The following is a 13150-nucleotide window of genomic DNA, read 5'->3' on the forward strand; positions in this document are numbered from 1 at the left end:
GATGTGTATAAGAGACAGTATATATATATATATTATAATTTCAGAAAATTTTGTCCACAAAATGTAAAGGGTAGTGCGCAAACTTTTGAAGGGTGGATACATTTAGTACTACTTAAGGTGTCAGACACGACTCATCATGACCCGTGTCCCGCAATCTACATTTCATTTATTCGATACATTGAATTTAATCTATTAATGCAATGTTTTCCATCTCCCTCAGTTGTTTTTTTTTTTTTAATATTTAAAAAGCTGTATCTCAACCGTTGCTTTTGTGACGTTTTTTGTATTTAACACAAACAACAGAAAATAGAGAAATGTAACGAATTTTGTTTGTTTCAATTACTAACCAACAATTTTCACCTTTAAATCTAAATAATATTGAGGGGCTTGCTGGCCGTTTTTTTTTAAAGAAATTAAGTTGAAAATTATATTTGTTATGCCTATTTTTGAAGGGGCCCTAATAGCCCCGGGCCCCAGTGCTTTGCACCGGCTGCACTGCCCATCCCTATGGCACTGGAACGCACCCGTATCCACTAGCCGACCATAGACCTCCCAGAGTTCACATGATATTTACTTGCACGCACAGGAGATCTACAAAGAGCATTTGAAAATTCAAACAAATTATATGTATTTTGTGCATATTAATAGACTCTAAAATCGATTAAATAAGCCTTTGAAACCCTTAAATTGTCATATTTTCGGGGGGGGGGGCTATGTCCCCTGGACCACTTTCGAAAGGTTTTTAGCGACGCCCGTCCACGCCCACTTTTTTCTTGTCGTTGAAATCAGCCCCCCTCCCCCATCGGGGACCTTGGGGGCCCCGTCGGGGAAATCCTGTTGCCGCCACTGGAACGCAGTTTGACACTTTGATATTTATTGTCGTAACTTTTTGAATAAAATATACTTAAAATATTATACTTAACACATAGTTTCTTACCGTGGCGCTAACATTATTGAGAGCGACGTGGCGCAATGTTCGTTTATTTTGCCCAAGCGTAGTGGTCCCACCACGCTTAAGTATAGCTGGCGAGACCCCTGTATATATATATATATATATATATATATATATATGTATATATATATATATAAGTATATATTTTTATTATATCTATATATATATAGTACTTATACTGTATAGGCCTATATATATATTTTTCATCATAGATATATTTATAATCCAGTATTTTATGGCCTTAACGGCCCCAACACGACCTGTTTCTATGAGGCGCCAAGTGTAAATTTATTATTTAACACAATTATTTATATATAATTCATTATTTAACATGTAATTGAATAAACCACTATTTATATATAATGCATTTACGTCTAAAAGATTATATGTAAATAATTGTGTTAACGTTTTCATTATTTATATATAATTAGTTTACTGATTTCATTATATATAAATATTGAAAGGGTAACCAAACATTATTTATATATAATAAGGTTACTGATTTCATTATATATAAATAATGAAAAGTAACTTACATCTATTTATATATAATAAGTTGACTGATTTCATTATATATAAATAACGAATTGACTTCAAAGTTTACATTTCATTATATATAAATAGCTGTCGCAAAACCATTATATGTATATAATGCCTGGACTTCAAACTGAGTATTATGCACACGTGATATCGAGTCAAGGTCATTATATCTAAATAATGGTTTCTTACTGTCAATTATATATAAATAACCGTTGAGGTCGAGTGCCATTATATATAAATAATGACATCGTGGAATCCATGGTTAAATAATTCGTTATGCAAATTACGAATACAGTACGTCGTCATCGTCTTTATCATGATCATGATCTTCATAATAATTATCAACAACATTATCATCGTTATCGCCACTATCATCGTCAATGTTGTCATCGGCATTATTATCTTCATCGTCATCGGCATCATCGACACCATCATCATCAAGATTATCATAACTTTCCCAATCATCATTATTTTCATCATAATCATGATCATCATGATCATGATCATCATCATCATCATCGTCGTCGTCGTCTTCATCATGATCATTATCTTCTACATCAGGTAAAAATGAATAAATACAACTGAATACAAGTCTTCAAATTGTTAAATTTACTCGCATAATATAATGACAAAAATATTAAGCATTCCACAGAGTCATACAAAACAATAGAGTATCCCATCGGATACAAAAGTGACACACAAAATACTTCAGAGAACAAATGGATCAGAACTTTTGTAAATAATAATAATAATAATAATAATAATAATAATAATAATAATAATAATAATAATAATAATAATAATAAATTATGGGTCTGTATCTACATTGGTACGGTAGCCTATGCATACCATAAATTATCAAATTCAGAACAGAGAAATATTCGAGAATGGTGCTAACGTCAAGAGCGGTGATCATTTACCACGGTGGTGTGTGATAACTTCATCAAGAGGGCATTTGACCAAATTGTAGGCCTACATTGGTTTAATGTACATTGTGTGGTTTCAATATTGCTTTCTATCAAAGCCATTTTACAAACAAAAATGCTAAAATGGTTTCCCACCTCACGTTATCATCACTCATAATGCATTTCTAAATATTATTTTAGATCGATATGCTAGATATGAGAACATAAACACATAAGATATACAAATGTAGCAAGGTAAAAACATTACATTGCTTGGTAAATAAAGTATTGTTTTGTAAATTTTTGTAAGTAAAAACAAAACCGAATAAAAAACAAAAAACAAAAAACAAAAAAACCAAAAAAAAAAACAAAAAAAAAACAACAAAGAAACCTACTTTTAAAACAAAAAAACCAAAAAAAAAAACAAAAAAAAAACAAAAAAAACGAAAGAGGCCCTGAATAAATTACACTTTGTTTAGCAACGGTTTGTTTCAACGTTATTTTTAATCAGAGGTTTTCGTTTTTACAAACTGATAAACAACATCATAAAATGCTATAATGTTTCCCCCATGTTTATCATTACTAAAATTGTCATCATTATTATTGTATTTATAAATATTATTGTTACATTGACATGTTTGAAATCACCAACACATAAACACTGTAAAAAAAAAAAAAAGGAAATACTGTACAATAACAATGATTCGTGAATAACAATTATTCTTTTGTAAAAAAGCCAAACTACAATATACTAGTTATAAACTCAATTAAGTCGTATGCCACTTATTACTGGCTGTAATTAAAAACATGCACAATAGTTTGTGTATAAGTTAAAAAATTAGAGAAATGATGCCTAAACTGTAACAGATTAAATCCCCTTTATAAAATCTAAAAACAATAAGAAGAAAACAAAATCCCAATGGAACTGTGTAAGTGTTCCCCTGGTTATTATTATAGGGCAATTTGCCATCTTCCATATAAAGTCTTACTAATAAAATACAACCTCCAAAATGCCAAATGGTTTCTTCAACCACCTCCCCCTCCCACTCTGTTTATAATTACATTAGGCCTATCGTATTAGCTTGTTGTTATTAGCACAAAAAATTAATGGATTTATTATTACGAATTTTATAATCAACGATATTATATTGTCGTTTATTACTGGGTCATGGACAAGCATAATGATGCGCAGAGGCACATCTATTCAATTTATGTTGATCCGTTCAAAATGCCACCGCCAATCAGCATACGGCGCCGACGGCGAAATCAGATTCGTCGTACGACGGTCGTACAATCGTTGTACGACGTAGAGAGTGCCTGCCTTTACTTTGAATAAACGCCCCTGAATTCCTTGGTAACTAGTCTATAGGCTAGGATTGATACGGTATAGTACTAAAACATTGTTAGTAATGACATTATAATTAATTAACTTTATTTCTGATATTAAAATTGAAATTGAAATTAATAATTTAAGTGGTAATTAACACTCATATCCAAGAAGCATTATGCTCACACATGATGGATCAGATTTGATGAAGTTCCTCGTTCATTTAGATCTCAGTGAGGCAGGCTGTGCATGAAAAGAGTGAATAGGACCTAAATAAATTATGTACATTGCATAAGGTAATTGTTATTAACAGTATCGTAGTCGTCATCATCACAGCCATATCGTCGTCCTTTAAATGATAATTATTTACAAAGACATTAATGATTAGATATATGCTAATTATCAATCCAACAACCAATAGGCCTACTTATACAGAGAGACTTTTAGTTGAAAATGCTTACATTTGATCGATCACTGGATTTGGCCCATTTCTCTGCTTCCCGGCTGCTCGGTGATGTAGACGGGCTGGGCATAAAATGAAAAAAGTTGATTTCGATCATGGACATAATAGATTGAAAAGACAAGATAATTGTTGTTATATTTGTGTGTAGTCGTCATCATCAACGCCATCAACCAACTACTGACGACGAAGCCTCAGGATGAATTTTCAACCAAGCCTCGTCCCTTGGAGACTGTTGCTAGGCTGCTAACCTCCCATAAACGCAAACCCGTATTCATCGCCCTGAATAACCCACCGCATAGGTACATCAAGTTAATAATTTTTTATAATGTCTGCAGTTTGTAAGTGAAAATAAAATGAAGGTAAATAAAATATAGACATACAATATTGGGCTTGCCGCTCACAATCATTTACTTTTTTGGCTTTTCCCCCTTAATAAAACAAACCCCACCGCATTGAATCTTTTCTAATGTAATTGTTTATATTTGATGAAGAAAATAAATGTTAATTTACATAAATGAATTCAGATATTACTCACTTCTGGCTCCTGGCGACAACATGAACCACGACACATGATTGCGGAAGCAACTATAGCGACTATGAATTCCAAAACTCCAATTAATACATTAAGAATACTCAACGCTTTCATCGGCTTAAGTTCCTATAAAATAATGGTAATTGTATAAATTAAAGTTACAATGTTATTAAATGCATATTGAATCCTACTTTTCATTTTGTTTTCTTTATTCATACCTCCAGAATGTTCTCTTCATTCCCAGTGGTGGCGCCAGCGTCTGAAATGTGGTNNNGGGGGGGGGGGGGGGGGGGGAGTGAGGGGAAAGGTAAAAATTTAAGGGGGAAAATATAAGAAAAAATTAGCACATTGCTGGTATTTGATCGTGGTAGGGAAAAAAATATCTGGGTGGGGGAGGGGAGGGGTGCCCTTTTCCTCCGTAACACCGCCACTGTTCATTACTTACGGTATTTTCTTACTCTCTCCTTATTATAAGCCTTCTCATTTTTCCACCGCTTAAATTCTTAAAACTATTTCGTCCCTTCATACATATGCACAGCATTCTTTCTCCTTCTTCCAATCTATATTATTCTCTTTATCCTCTTTGTTTTCCCTCTACACACTCATCCTTCCATACCCCTTTTTCTTCCACCATTCAATTTCTTAGTCCTCATGACTCAAATTGTCCACGCCCTTTTATGCTCCCTTACTCCTTCCCTTTTCTCTCCTTTCTCATTCAAACTTGTCTTATTTTTTCTCCTTTTAACTTTTTTTACTCTCCACACCTACATTTTGTTCAATTGCTTATCTTTACCTTCTTCCCATATTTTTTTCCTGTTTTCCTTGGCTCTCTTTCTTTCAATGCGCTTCTTCATAATAAAAGTCATGTATTATACGTTATTAAATGAAACATCTTTTATGACATATTAGTCAAATATTCTGAACTCACCACCCAGTATACAATACTTGTATAGAAACTTCCACAAACCACGTGCATGAATGCAATAATAGCCGAAAGTATAGACATCACCAGGCAACCCACAATCTAAAAAAAAATAGTAGAGTAGGTACTAATAATTATGAGACACGTGTCGTAACATAGCGGTGTAAGGCCTCGTTTATGCTTTTCCGTGCCGTACTTCTATCCCGGGGGTTGGTCTGGGAAGAGTGCAGTAGTTTACGGGGATAAGTCCCGAAAGCAATTTTCACGTTTAAGGGTGTATTTTGACGTTTTTACCACTTGGTCGATTTAGACAAAAGAAATGCTGATGAATGTCTCGGGGCCCTTAAGTTATTGGGCTCCTGGGGTTTATGTCAGTAAAAGCTCATAGCTGTTACGCCACTGCTTAATGAATGCTAAAAGAAAAGAAAGGGTGAATATACAGTGTAGAAGGATCATTTCTCATTCCTACAAAAAGAGGCTTTACCCTTCTGTTTAAATCGTTGAATGGATTTGGTAATGGACATTTCCACTAAGCACAGTGGATATCTAGTGCATGCATTTGTCACTGATTTTTTAAAAATCTTGTTTCGTGTTACTTTATTTGGAATTATGCATTTTTCTTTTAAATATAAATACTGGTAATAATAATACCAATAATAATAATAATAATAATAATAATAAATTATTCAATCATCAGCAACTATGATTTTTTTTGTAAATGTAATTCTTTAATGTTAGCAATTTTGATATTTTTTTGTAAATTTTATTAATTTTCAATTTTTTTTATTGCTATTGTACGATTTTGTTATATGTTTGAATGTGTAATAAATACAATAAATTAATATTTTACTTTATTACTTTTGGAAAAAGTGTTGGAGTTTAATTTAATTTATTAAGGAGATTAATTTCTGTCATATTTATATGATTCTAAAGTGAGAAAAGTTAAAATTAAATTCATAATTTTTAATGGCTGTTTCAAATAATTATTCTTAATCCTAGAAGTCACAATTTTTTTTTATGTCATGTCAATGTGTTTATTGTTGAGTATGTAATGTCTATTTTTTTATTTTTTATTTATGGGTTATATTTTATACTGTATATTAAATATAAAGTCATGTATTTAATTTAATGAAGATTTGATTTTTCTGTAATGCTTTATGATTATAATATGAGAAAGTAGTTTAAGTAATTCAATTGAATTTTGACTTGAATAAACAAACTATATCTGTAGCAGCGAAACAATAAAACCTCTGTAATATAATACAAAACTTATTATTTAATATTAATATTTACTTGGCAAAGTAAAACTAAATTCTTGCCAGCTGCAAAGCCAAGCCCAAACAAAGAACTGCTCATCATCAAAAAGAACAACTGAAGCTAGTAATTTAAAAATACTATCCATAATGTGAAAGAGGGGTTCATTTTCCCATAAACCCAAAAATGAAAGAGGGTTGGGTGGTCCTCCCCCTGGAAATTTTTTATTCCTAGATGGCCTGAAATGAGCTTTCCCGACTTCTGAGGTGTCTTTTAATGACTTTTAATTTCTTCGAAATTCAAGGTTTTACCCCTCTTAAAAAAAGGTCAGGTGATTTTATCTCATTCTTAGGCATATACCATAGAAAATAAATCAAAGATATAGTCAATACATTATTACTATATCATACCTACCAAGTCTCAAGCATCCCGCGTGAACCTCACGCTTTTCAAACAAACATCAATCTCTCTCAAGCCACTAATCTAAAATCTCGCGCTTTTCCTTTATTTGATTAAACCCAAAATTTTTATCGAAATTATAGAAACCTTCGCAATTCTATATTTTATCAGGTCCAGATCATCGAAAATTCTATCGTTCCTGTTATAGCTACACATTTTTAAGGTATAATTTCAGCACTAGAGATCTATTCAGAGTGCACCAGAGAGCATCTAAGCCCAAAATTTGTCGGGGCCCTTCGACGGGCCCTCGACTCACGTCAATTGGGTTTTATTTCCTGTTAAATCTCAAGCCTCTAGCTACCTTCAACTTCAATGAAGTTCTTTGTTCTTCTATGTTTTTTGATGAGATGTAATAAATCAGCCATAGCCTCTAACATGCCAATGAACCAAGCAAAGCCTTGTTGACTGCTGCCAAGAACGCTTTACTAGCTAAATGCTAAATAAATAATAATATTTATAAATTTATATTTTAGGCCAACTGCAATGTGTAAACAAATGTAAAATTGTTAAATAAAAGTAAACAAATTGATGAAAATTGTTTGTTTTCATTTTGTGTAATACTTTCATGTTGCACAGCGCGTTGTAAGGCGTCACAGCGCATCGCTACAGGAGCCGATCGCTTCATGAAAAAAATCTCCCTATTTTTTGGTTTTCAAACTTGGGATCTCTGAACTTGGCATGTATTCTATATTCCTACATTATTGAGTAGTTGGATACTTCCATAGATCGATGAACTGATAGCCGTGAAGAACACAATTTCGTACATAAATTATTTCGACGTCGAGCCAAAACAGTTTTTTAAATTGTATTTAATCGAATGCTAGTTGGGCTAAGCCTATTTTGTCCGATCTGCCAACCTATGCCTAGGTAGGTTAGCATGTCTTTTGTAAGCCATGACCAGTAGTAGTTTGTTATCCGAATCCCTTGAACTCCCCTGGATCCGCCACTGCTATTTAGTATTTATAGTATAATGTTAAGAAAATAAAACACATTCATTAAATTAGTAACTCACTGCGCATTTATTTTCTCCCTTTGAGGCTCCTGCAACCACTCCAAGTATACCAGCAACAACGTAGAACTGCAAAAAACAAAAGGAAACTTGAAAACACCATAAGTTTATCCTATGTCATCTCAGCGACTAAATTCAATTCAACGGCAAACAAAAGTGGAAGCTATATTCCAGAACTGAATTTTGGCAGTTTTCCTTGACAACAAGAAAGCGATTCAAAATATGACTAATAAGAAAACGAGTATTATCCAACCTACTGCCCTCAATAGTAATATTAAGACTGAATATCATGCCCTCAGAGATTATAATTAAGAAACATTGCATTGAACCAGTTAGGCCTACTTAAGGCTGTGAGTGGTTCTCAAGAAATTTTCGGCGCAGGTCCCCTGTCTTCACTATGTCAAACAGTGGAGTAGGCTTATCTTGGAGACGGGGCTGATGAGGGTGAAAGTGAAGTGGAGGCTCTCGCAAAATAAGATAATATAATGTGATTTTTTATTTACTTTACGTGATTTTTTTTGAACATTTTTAATTTAGATGGGGGGGGGGGCGACTGAGAGTCGCAAGTTTATTTAGAGGGAGGGTGTGTGAACCCCACACACCTCCTTAATACGCCACTTTTTTGGGAGGGGGTGGGAACTTAATATGGCATCCTTTGATGCTAGAAAATGGAAATGTTACTGTAGGCCTACTATTTTTACTTTACCCCCTCCTCCTCCTTTAATAACAAAAATATTCTAAAAAATCTAAAATTTTCGAAATCCCGAACTAGTGCATTCCAACCGCCAATCACAATTGAGAGTTCAGAATGTTGCATTTCAAAAAAGGATGAATGTTGACCCATAATTAACTATGATACAAAATAAAAAAAAAAAAAACAAAAAAAACCCAAAAAAACATACGCACCAAAAGTGAACCCCATATGGGTACACTGGCATACCCCGTACAAAAGCCAAGTGCAACACAGGTCACGCCAAAAATAAACGACACGACCGCTAGGGCAATCTGCATAAAGCCAGTTATAAGTGCTCCCTTTGAGTTCAAGGAGGATGGAGGTGGCTCTACTTGGTAGCGAATCACCTCCACTGGAAATGCTTGTGCTGGTATTTCTGTCATGATTACTATAAGTATTCAACCTGAAAAAATTCAAACAAATTTTATTTCACCAAAGAAAGCTTTTCTACGTTTCTCCATGGTCTCACCCGGCTTTTTCTTCCTCCCTGGTCTACAAAAGGCACAACCACACTCACACCTTACATCGCGAAACAGCTTTTACCTTCCAATTTTAAACTTCGTAGACTAATGTGAATATTAAAGCCATTGTGGTTTTCATGTCTTATTCTCTTCCATAATTGTGTTAAATTGCAAAGACGTTAAATTTAAAACCAATGATTGTGGGCAACTCTGGCAAAGAAAAACCCTACATTTGATCGGCTTTTAAAATTTTGCGACAGTATCCAAAACGTTAGAAATTCAGCAATTCGATCAATGTAGCCGACAATTCTGCCAAATATCAGTCAATTAATTTAATAAAAAGTTTATTAAAATTATTTCAAAAATACATGCCTATATTAGTATTAAACTATTGACTTAGGAATCTTCAAAAGATGCTTTCTTACAACCTTTGACGGATAAGTTAAACATTAATATTTTTGCATTATCAATGCCAGCATAAAATAATAATCAAATGTATATGCTCCTCCCATTTACTTGTTTTAATTTCATAGTTGATTCACTTTCAATAATAAATATAATGTTAATAAGATGTTTAAGATTAAAACGTGGGTTTTATCAATAGGACTATTTTAGAGGTTAGTATTAACTCAATATTAATGCATTCATGGTAGTGAAATCTCACCCTCCCCTCACCCTCGAAACAAATTGGTCCGCTATGCAGTGGCGTATATCCCAGGGTGCATCCCAGAAAAAAGATGCCCCATACCACCTTATTCAGATAGTTCCCCTTCACTTATCATCGAACTCTCATAAACTTTAATAAAAAGACTAAAGTTATATATCAATCAATACAAATTTAGAATGAATCCAGAGCCAAAGAAATATCGGCGATATAAATATTTGTATCAGAACTGTAAATTACAATGTGTAGAGAAACAAAATATTTGTCCCTTATATTATTGTTGATCAGTGGCATAAAAAAGCTTCTCTCGATCTTTCCCTCACTGGAAATATTTGAAGCAAAAAACTATATCCTCAAATAGTTAAAAATCCCCTATCACCATTTTTTTTTTTTTTGCAAACAAGCGCCCCTTCTTGATTCAACCATCCATCACCATTTCACATTCGCGTAACAATCAACCTCCACCCCACCCCTATTTCAAGACTTTAGATACGCCGCTGTTGTTGATAATATGAATGTTTGTATATTATCCAGATCGCAATAAAAACAGCCATATCATAACACTCTCGGCCTCCTTCATCGGACAAAAACAAGGTGTTCATGAAAATAGTGTGAGTTTAGTTAACGTTAGATTGGAACCGTAAGTAATCATTAACGAATACACCAATTTTTAATAGATGCAGAAGACTAATTAGAAACAGTGGTGGCGCCAGGATTTGCCCGACGGGGTGGGGGGTGGTGCCCCCGACGAAGTGTCAGATTTCCCCGACGAAAGCAAAGTGGGCGTGGTCGAGCTTAGATTAAAAATGGTCCTGGGAGCGAAGCCCCCGAAAATTTCGACAATTTAGGGGTTTCAAAGGCTTCAGAGTCTACTAATATGCAAAAAATACATATAACATTTTTTCTCCCCGACGAATTGTGCTTTTTCTCCCCGACAGGGGGGGGGCTTGCGCCCCCGGCCCCACTGGCGCCACCCCCGATTAGAAACATTTAAAAAAAAGTTCGTGCCATATTGCACACAAGACCAACAACTTAAACGTCTCATCCGAAAAACGATTTAAAGTAGTTGTATTTTAGCTCTCAAGTGAACACAAGAAGGGTAGACATGGAATTGTACCAGTGGATCTGAAAGAATGTCGATTATAGCAACGGGGTCTGCAATTTCCAGTGAAAGTAAGTGAGGCAATTGGTCAAAAGAATACCGGTAAACCCTTATTTTGGGGTTCAGATGCAGAAAAACTGTTCTCATTTTAAGCCGTTCTCATGCGTTTTAGAATAATTATATAAGGTAGGATATTTACGTTTGGTTTGATCTAGTCCGTTGAAACCTGTGTGTCTGTACTTGGCCTGCAGTGGCGTCGAGAGGGGGTGGGGGGGTCGCTGCCCCGGGGCCCGGGTCTACTGGGGGCCCGGACCAAGATGAACAATTTTCGGGGTAAGAACAAAATCTCCATAGGGTCCGAGCCCAAGCCAGGATGAAAATTTTTGTCAGATTTAGGAGGAGACTTAATTTGGGGAGCGGCCGAGTGGGGGTCCCAAGTGAAGGGGGGGGGGATGTGAGGTGTTGCCCTGGAGCCCTTACTGGTTCTCGACGCCACTGGGCCTGTCTGACTATACCTTGGCCTGCCACGACTAAAAAACAACTCATCCTTTTACTTGCTGTTAATTAGATTTAAAAAGGCTCTGTGTTACCTTGATGTTAATACGTACTAAATAAATAGGCTAAGTAATATAAGTCAATATAATACAACAGTAACATAAATTGCAAAAGACAACGTAAAAGATGGAGATGAGATTGGTAAGTATTGGGGAAGAGCGAATTGGTGCAAAACGGATAAAGACAGAATGATATGGCGTTAACATGCTGGGGCTTTCGTCCATCAATAGACCGGCGGTCCGGCAATAGCCCATAAGGAAAAAGACAGTGATTACGTTACGTTCGTTATCATCATCAATTGTTAATTTATTATTGTTAGGCTTATAGAGGCTTTACTCCATGATTCTTTTCTTACGTACTCATTGTACTATATTGTTGAGCAAATTAAACTTTCCTAAGCCGACTTTGCCTAACTCGCATAATTTCTAAGTCGATCTTATTTTACATGCCACATTGTTGTTTTCCATTAATTTACAAAATTTAAGCCGAATTTTATTAAGTTAATCAAACAATTTTTCAGTGCTATTTTGGTTTCAACTTAGGCAAGTTCAAGTATATTGAATTAACCAACAATGCATTTTATACAAATGTGTTGTTTATTTATGGTATTAAATATCATCATCATCATCATCATCATCGTCATCGTCATCATCATCATCATCAATTACTGTAGTTATATTTGTAGTACATTTTGTGGTTGTGGTTTATCTTAAAATATTTTTACCATTATTAGGCTAAAAGAGTGCATTGGTCGCTGGTCATATATACCGGGCTGTTATTGTAAACATCATACTAAGTAATTAAGTACAGTATTACAAGACCTAAAAACCCAAAAATTATTTGATAATTATTTTATTTTGTAATGCTCAATTTAACTATAAAACCTATTTGTTTACATTTTGTACTTTAAAGTCTTATCACTTTAACACAATTTTCAATACAAACTGTTCATAATTTTGCTATCCAAAATTTATTTCATGTCTAGAGTTACACTTTTAGTGTCTATATGGTCTAACATTTCAAATAAAAGAAATACACAGTATGGTATTATTTCATTCAAGATTACAACCACCAAAGCTTCACAGTATGTCAATGGGGTACATTATTTTTTCTGTTTGACGGATACAAACTGCTAGTATTTTTACCACTGAATACTTAAACCTACGTGGTATTATGAATACTTGACTACACATGCGTGCCTCCAAGTTTGTACAATTATCTAGGATTCATAAAGCACACAATATTGCATAATTCCTGAATAAAATCCTGCAG

General features: G+C 34.3%; 1 protein-coding gene across 1 annotated transcript; it reads right to left on the reverse strand.

Moving 5' to 3' along the window:
* Nucleotides 1-2802: 2802 nt before the first annotated feature.
* LOC117118288 (membrane-spanning 4-domains subfamily A member 4D-like) lies at nt 2803-9527 on the reverse strand. Its single transcript, XM_033262854.1, has 6 exons — nt 9270-9527; nt 8367-8432; nt 5648-5743; nt 4723-4845; nt 4186-4249; nt 2803-3967 (listed from the first exon to the last, which is right to left on the reverse strand). The coding sequence occupies exons 1-5, from the start codon at nt 9477-9479 to the stop codon at nt 4196-4198; spliced, it is 549 nt and encodes a 182-aa protein (XP_033118745.1). The 5' UTR covers nt 9480-9527; the 3' UTR covers nt 2803-3967; nt 4186-4195.
* Between the last annotated feature and the right edge of the window lie 3623 nt (nt 9528-13150).

The sequence above is a fragment of the Anneissia japonica genome, unplaced genomic scaffold (assembly GCF_011630105.1).
Source record: "Anneissia japonica isolate Jap-2015-1 unplaced genomic scaffold, ASM1163010v1 scaffold288173_len209237_cov177, whole genome shotgun sequence".
In the NCBI taxonomy this organism is placed as follows: domain Eukaryota; kingdom Metazoa; phylum Echinodermata; class Crinoidea; order Comatulida; family Comatulidae; genus Anneissia; species Anneissia japonica.

Excerpts from the sequence above, each read along its gene's own strand:
- LOC117118288 (XM_033262854.1), bottom strand. The coding sequence starts at position 9,479 with ATGACAGAAATACCAGCACAAGCATTTCCAGTGGAGGTGATTCGCTAC. Across the intron at positions 8,433-9,269 it reads CCATATGGGGTTCACTTTTG|TTCTACGTTGTTGCTGGTAT; the intron begins GTGCGTATGTTT and ends TGTTTTTTGCAG. Across the intron at positions 5,744-8,366 it reads AGGGAGAAAATAAATGCGCA|ATTGTGGGTTGCCTGGTGAT; the intron begins GTGAGTTACTAA and ends ATTTTTTTTTAG.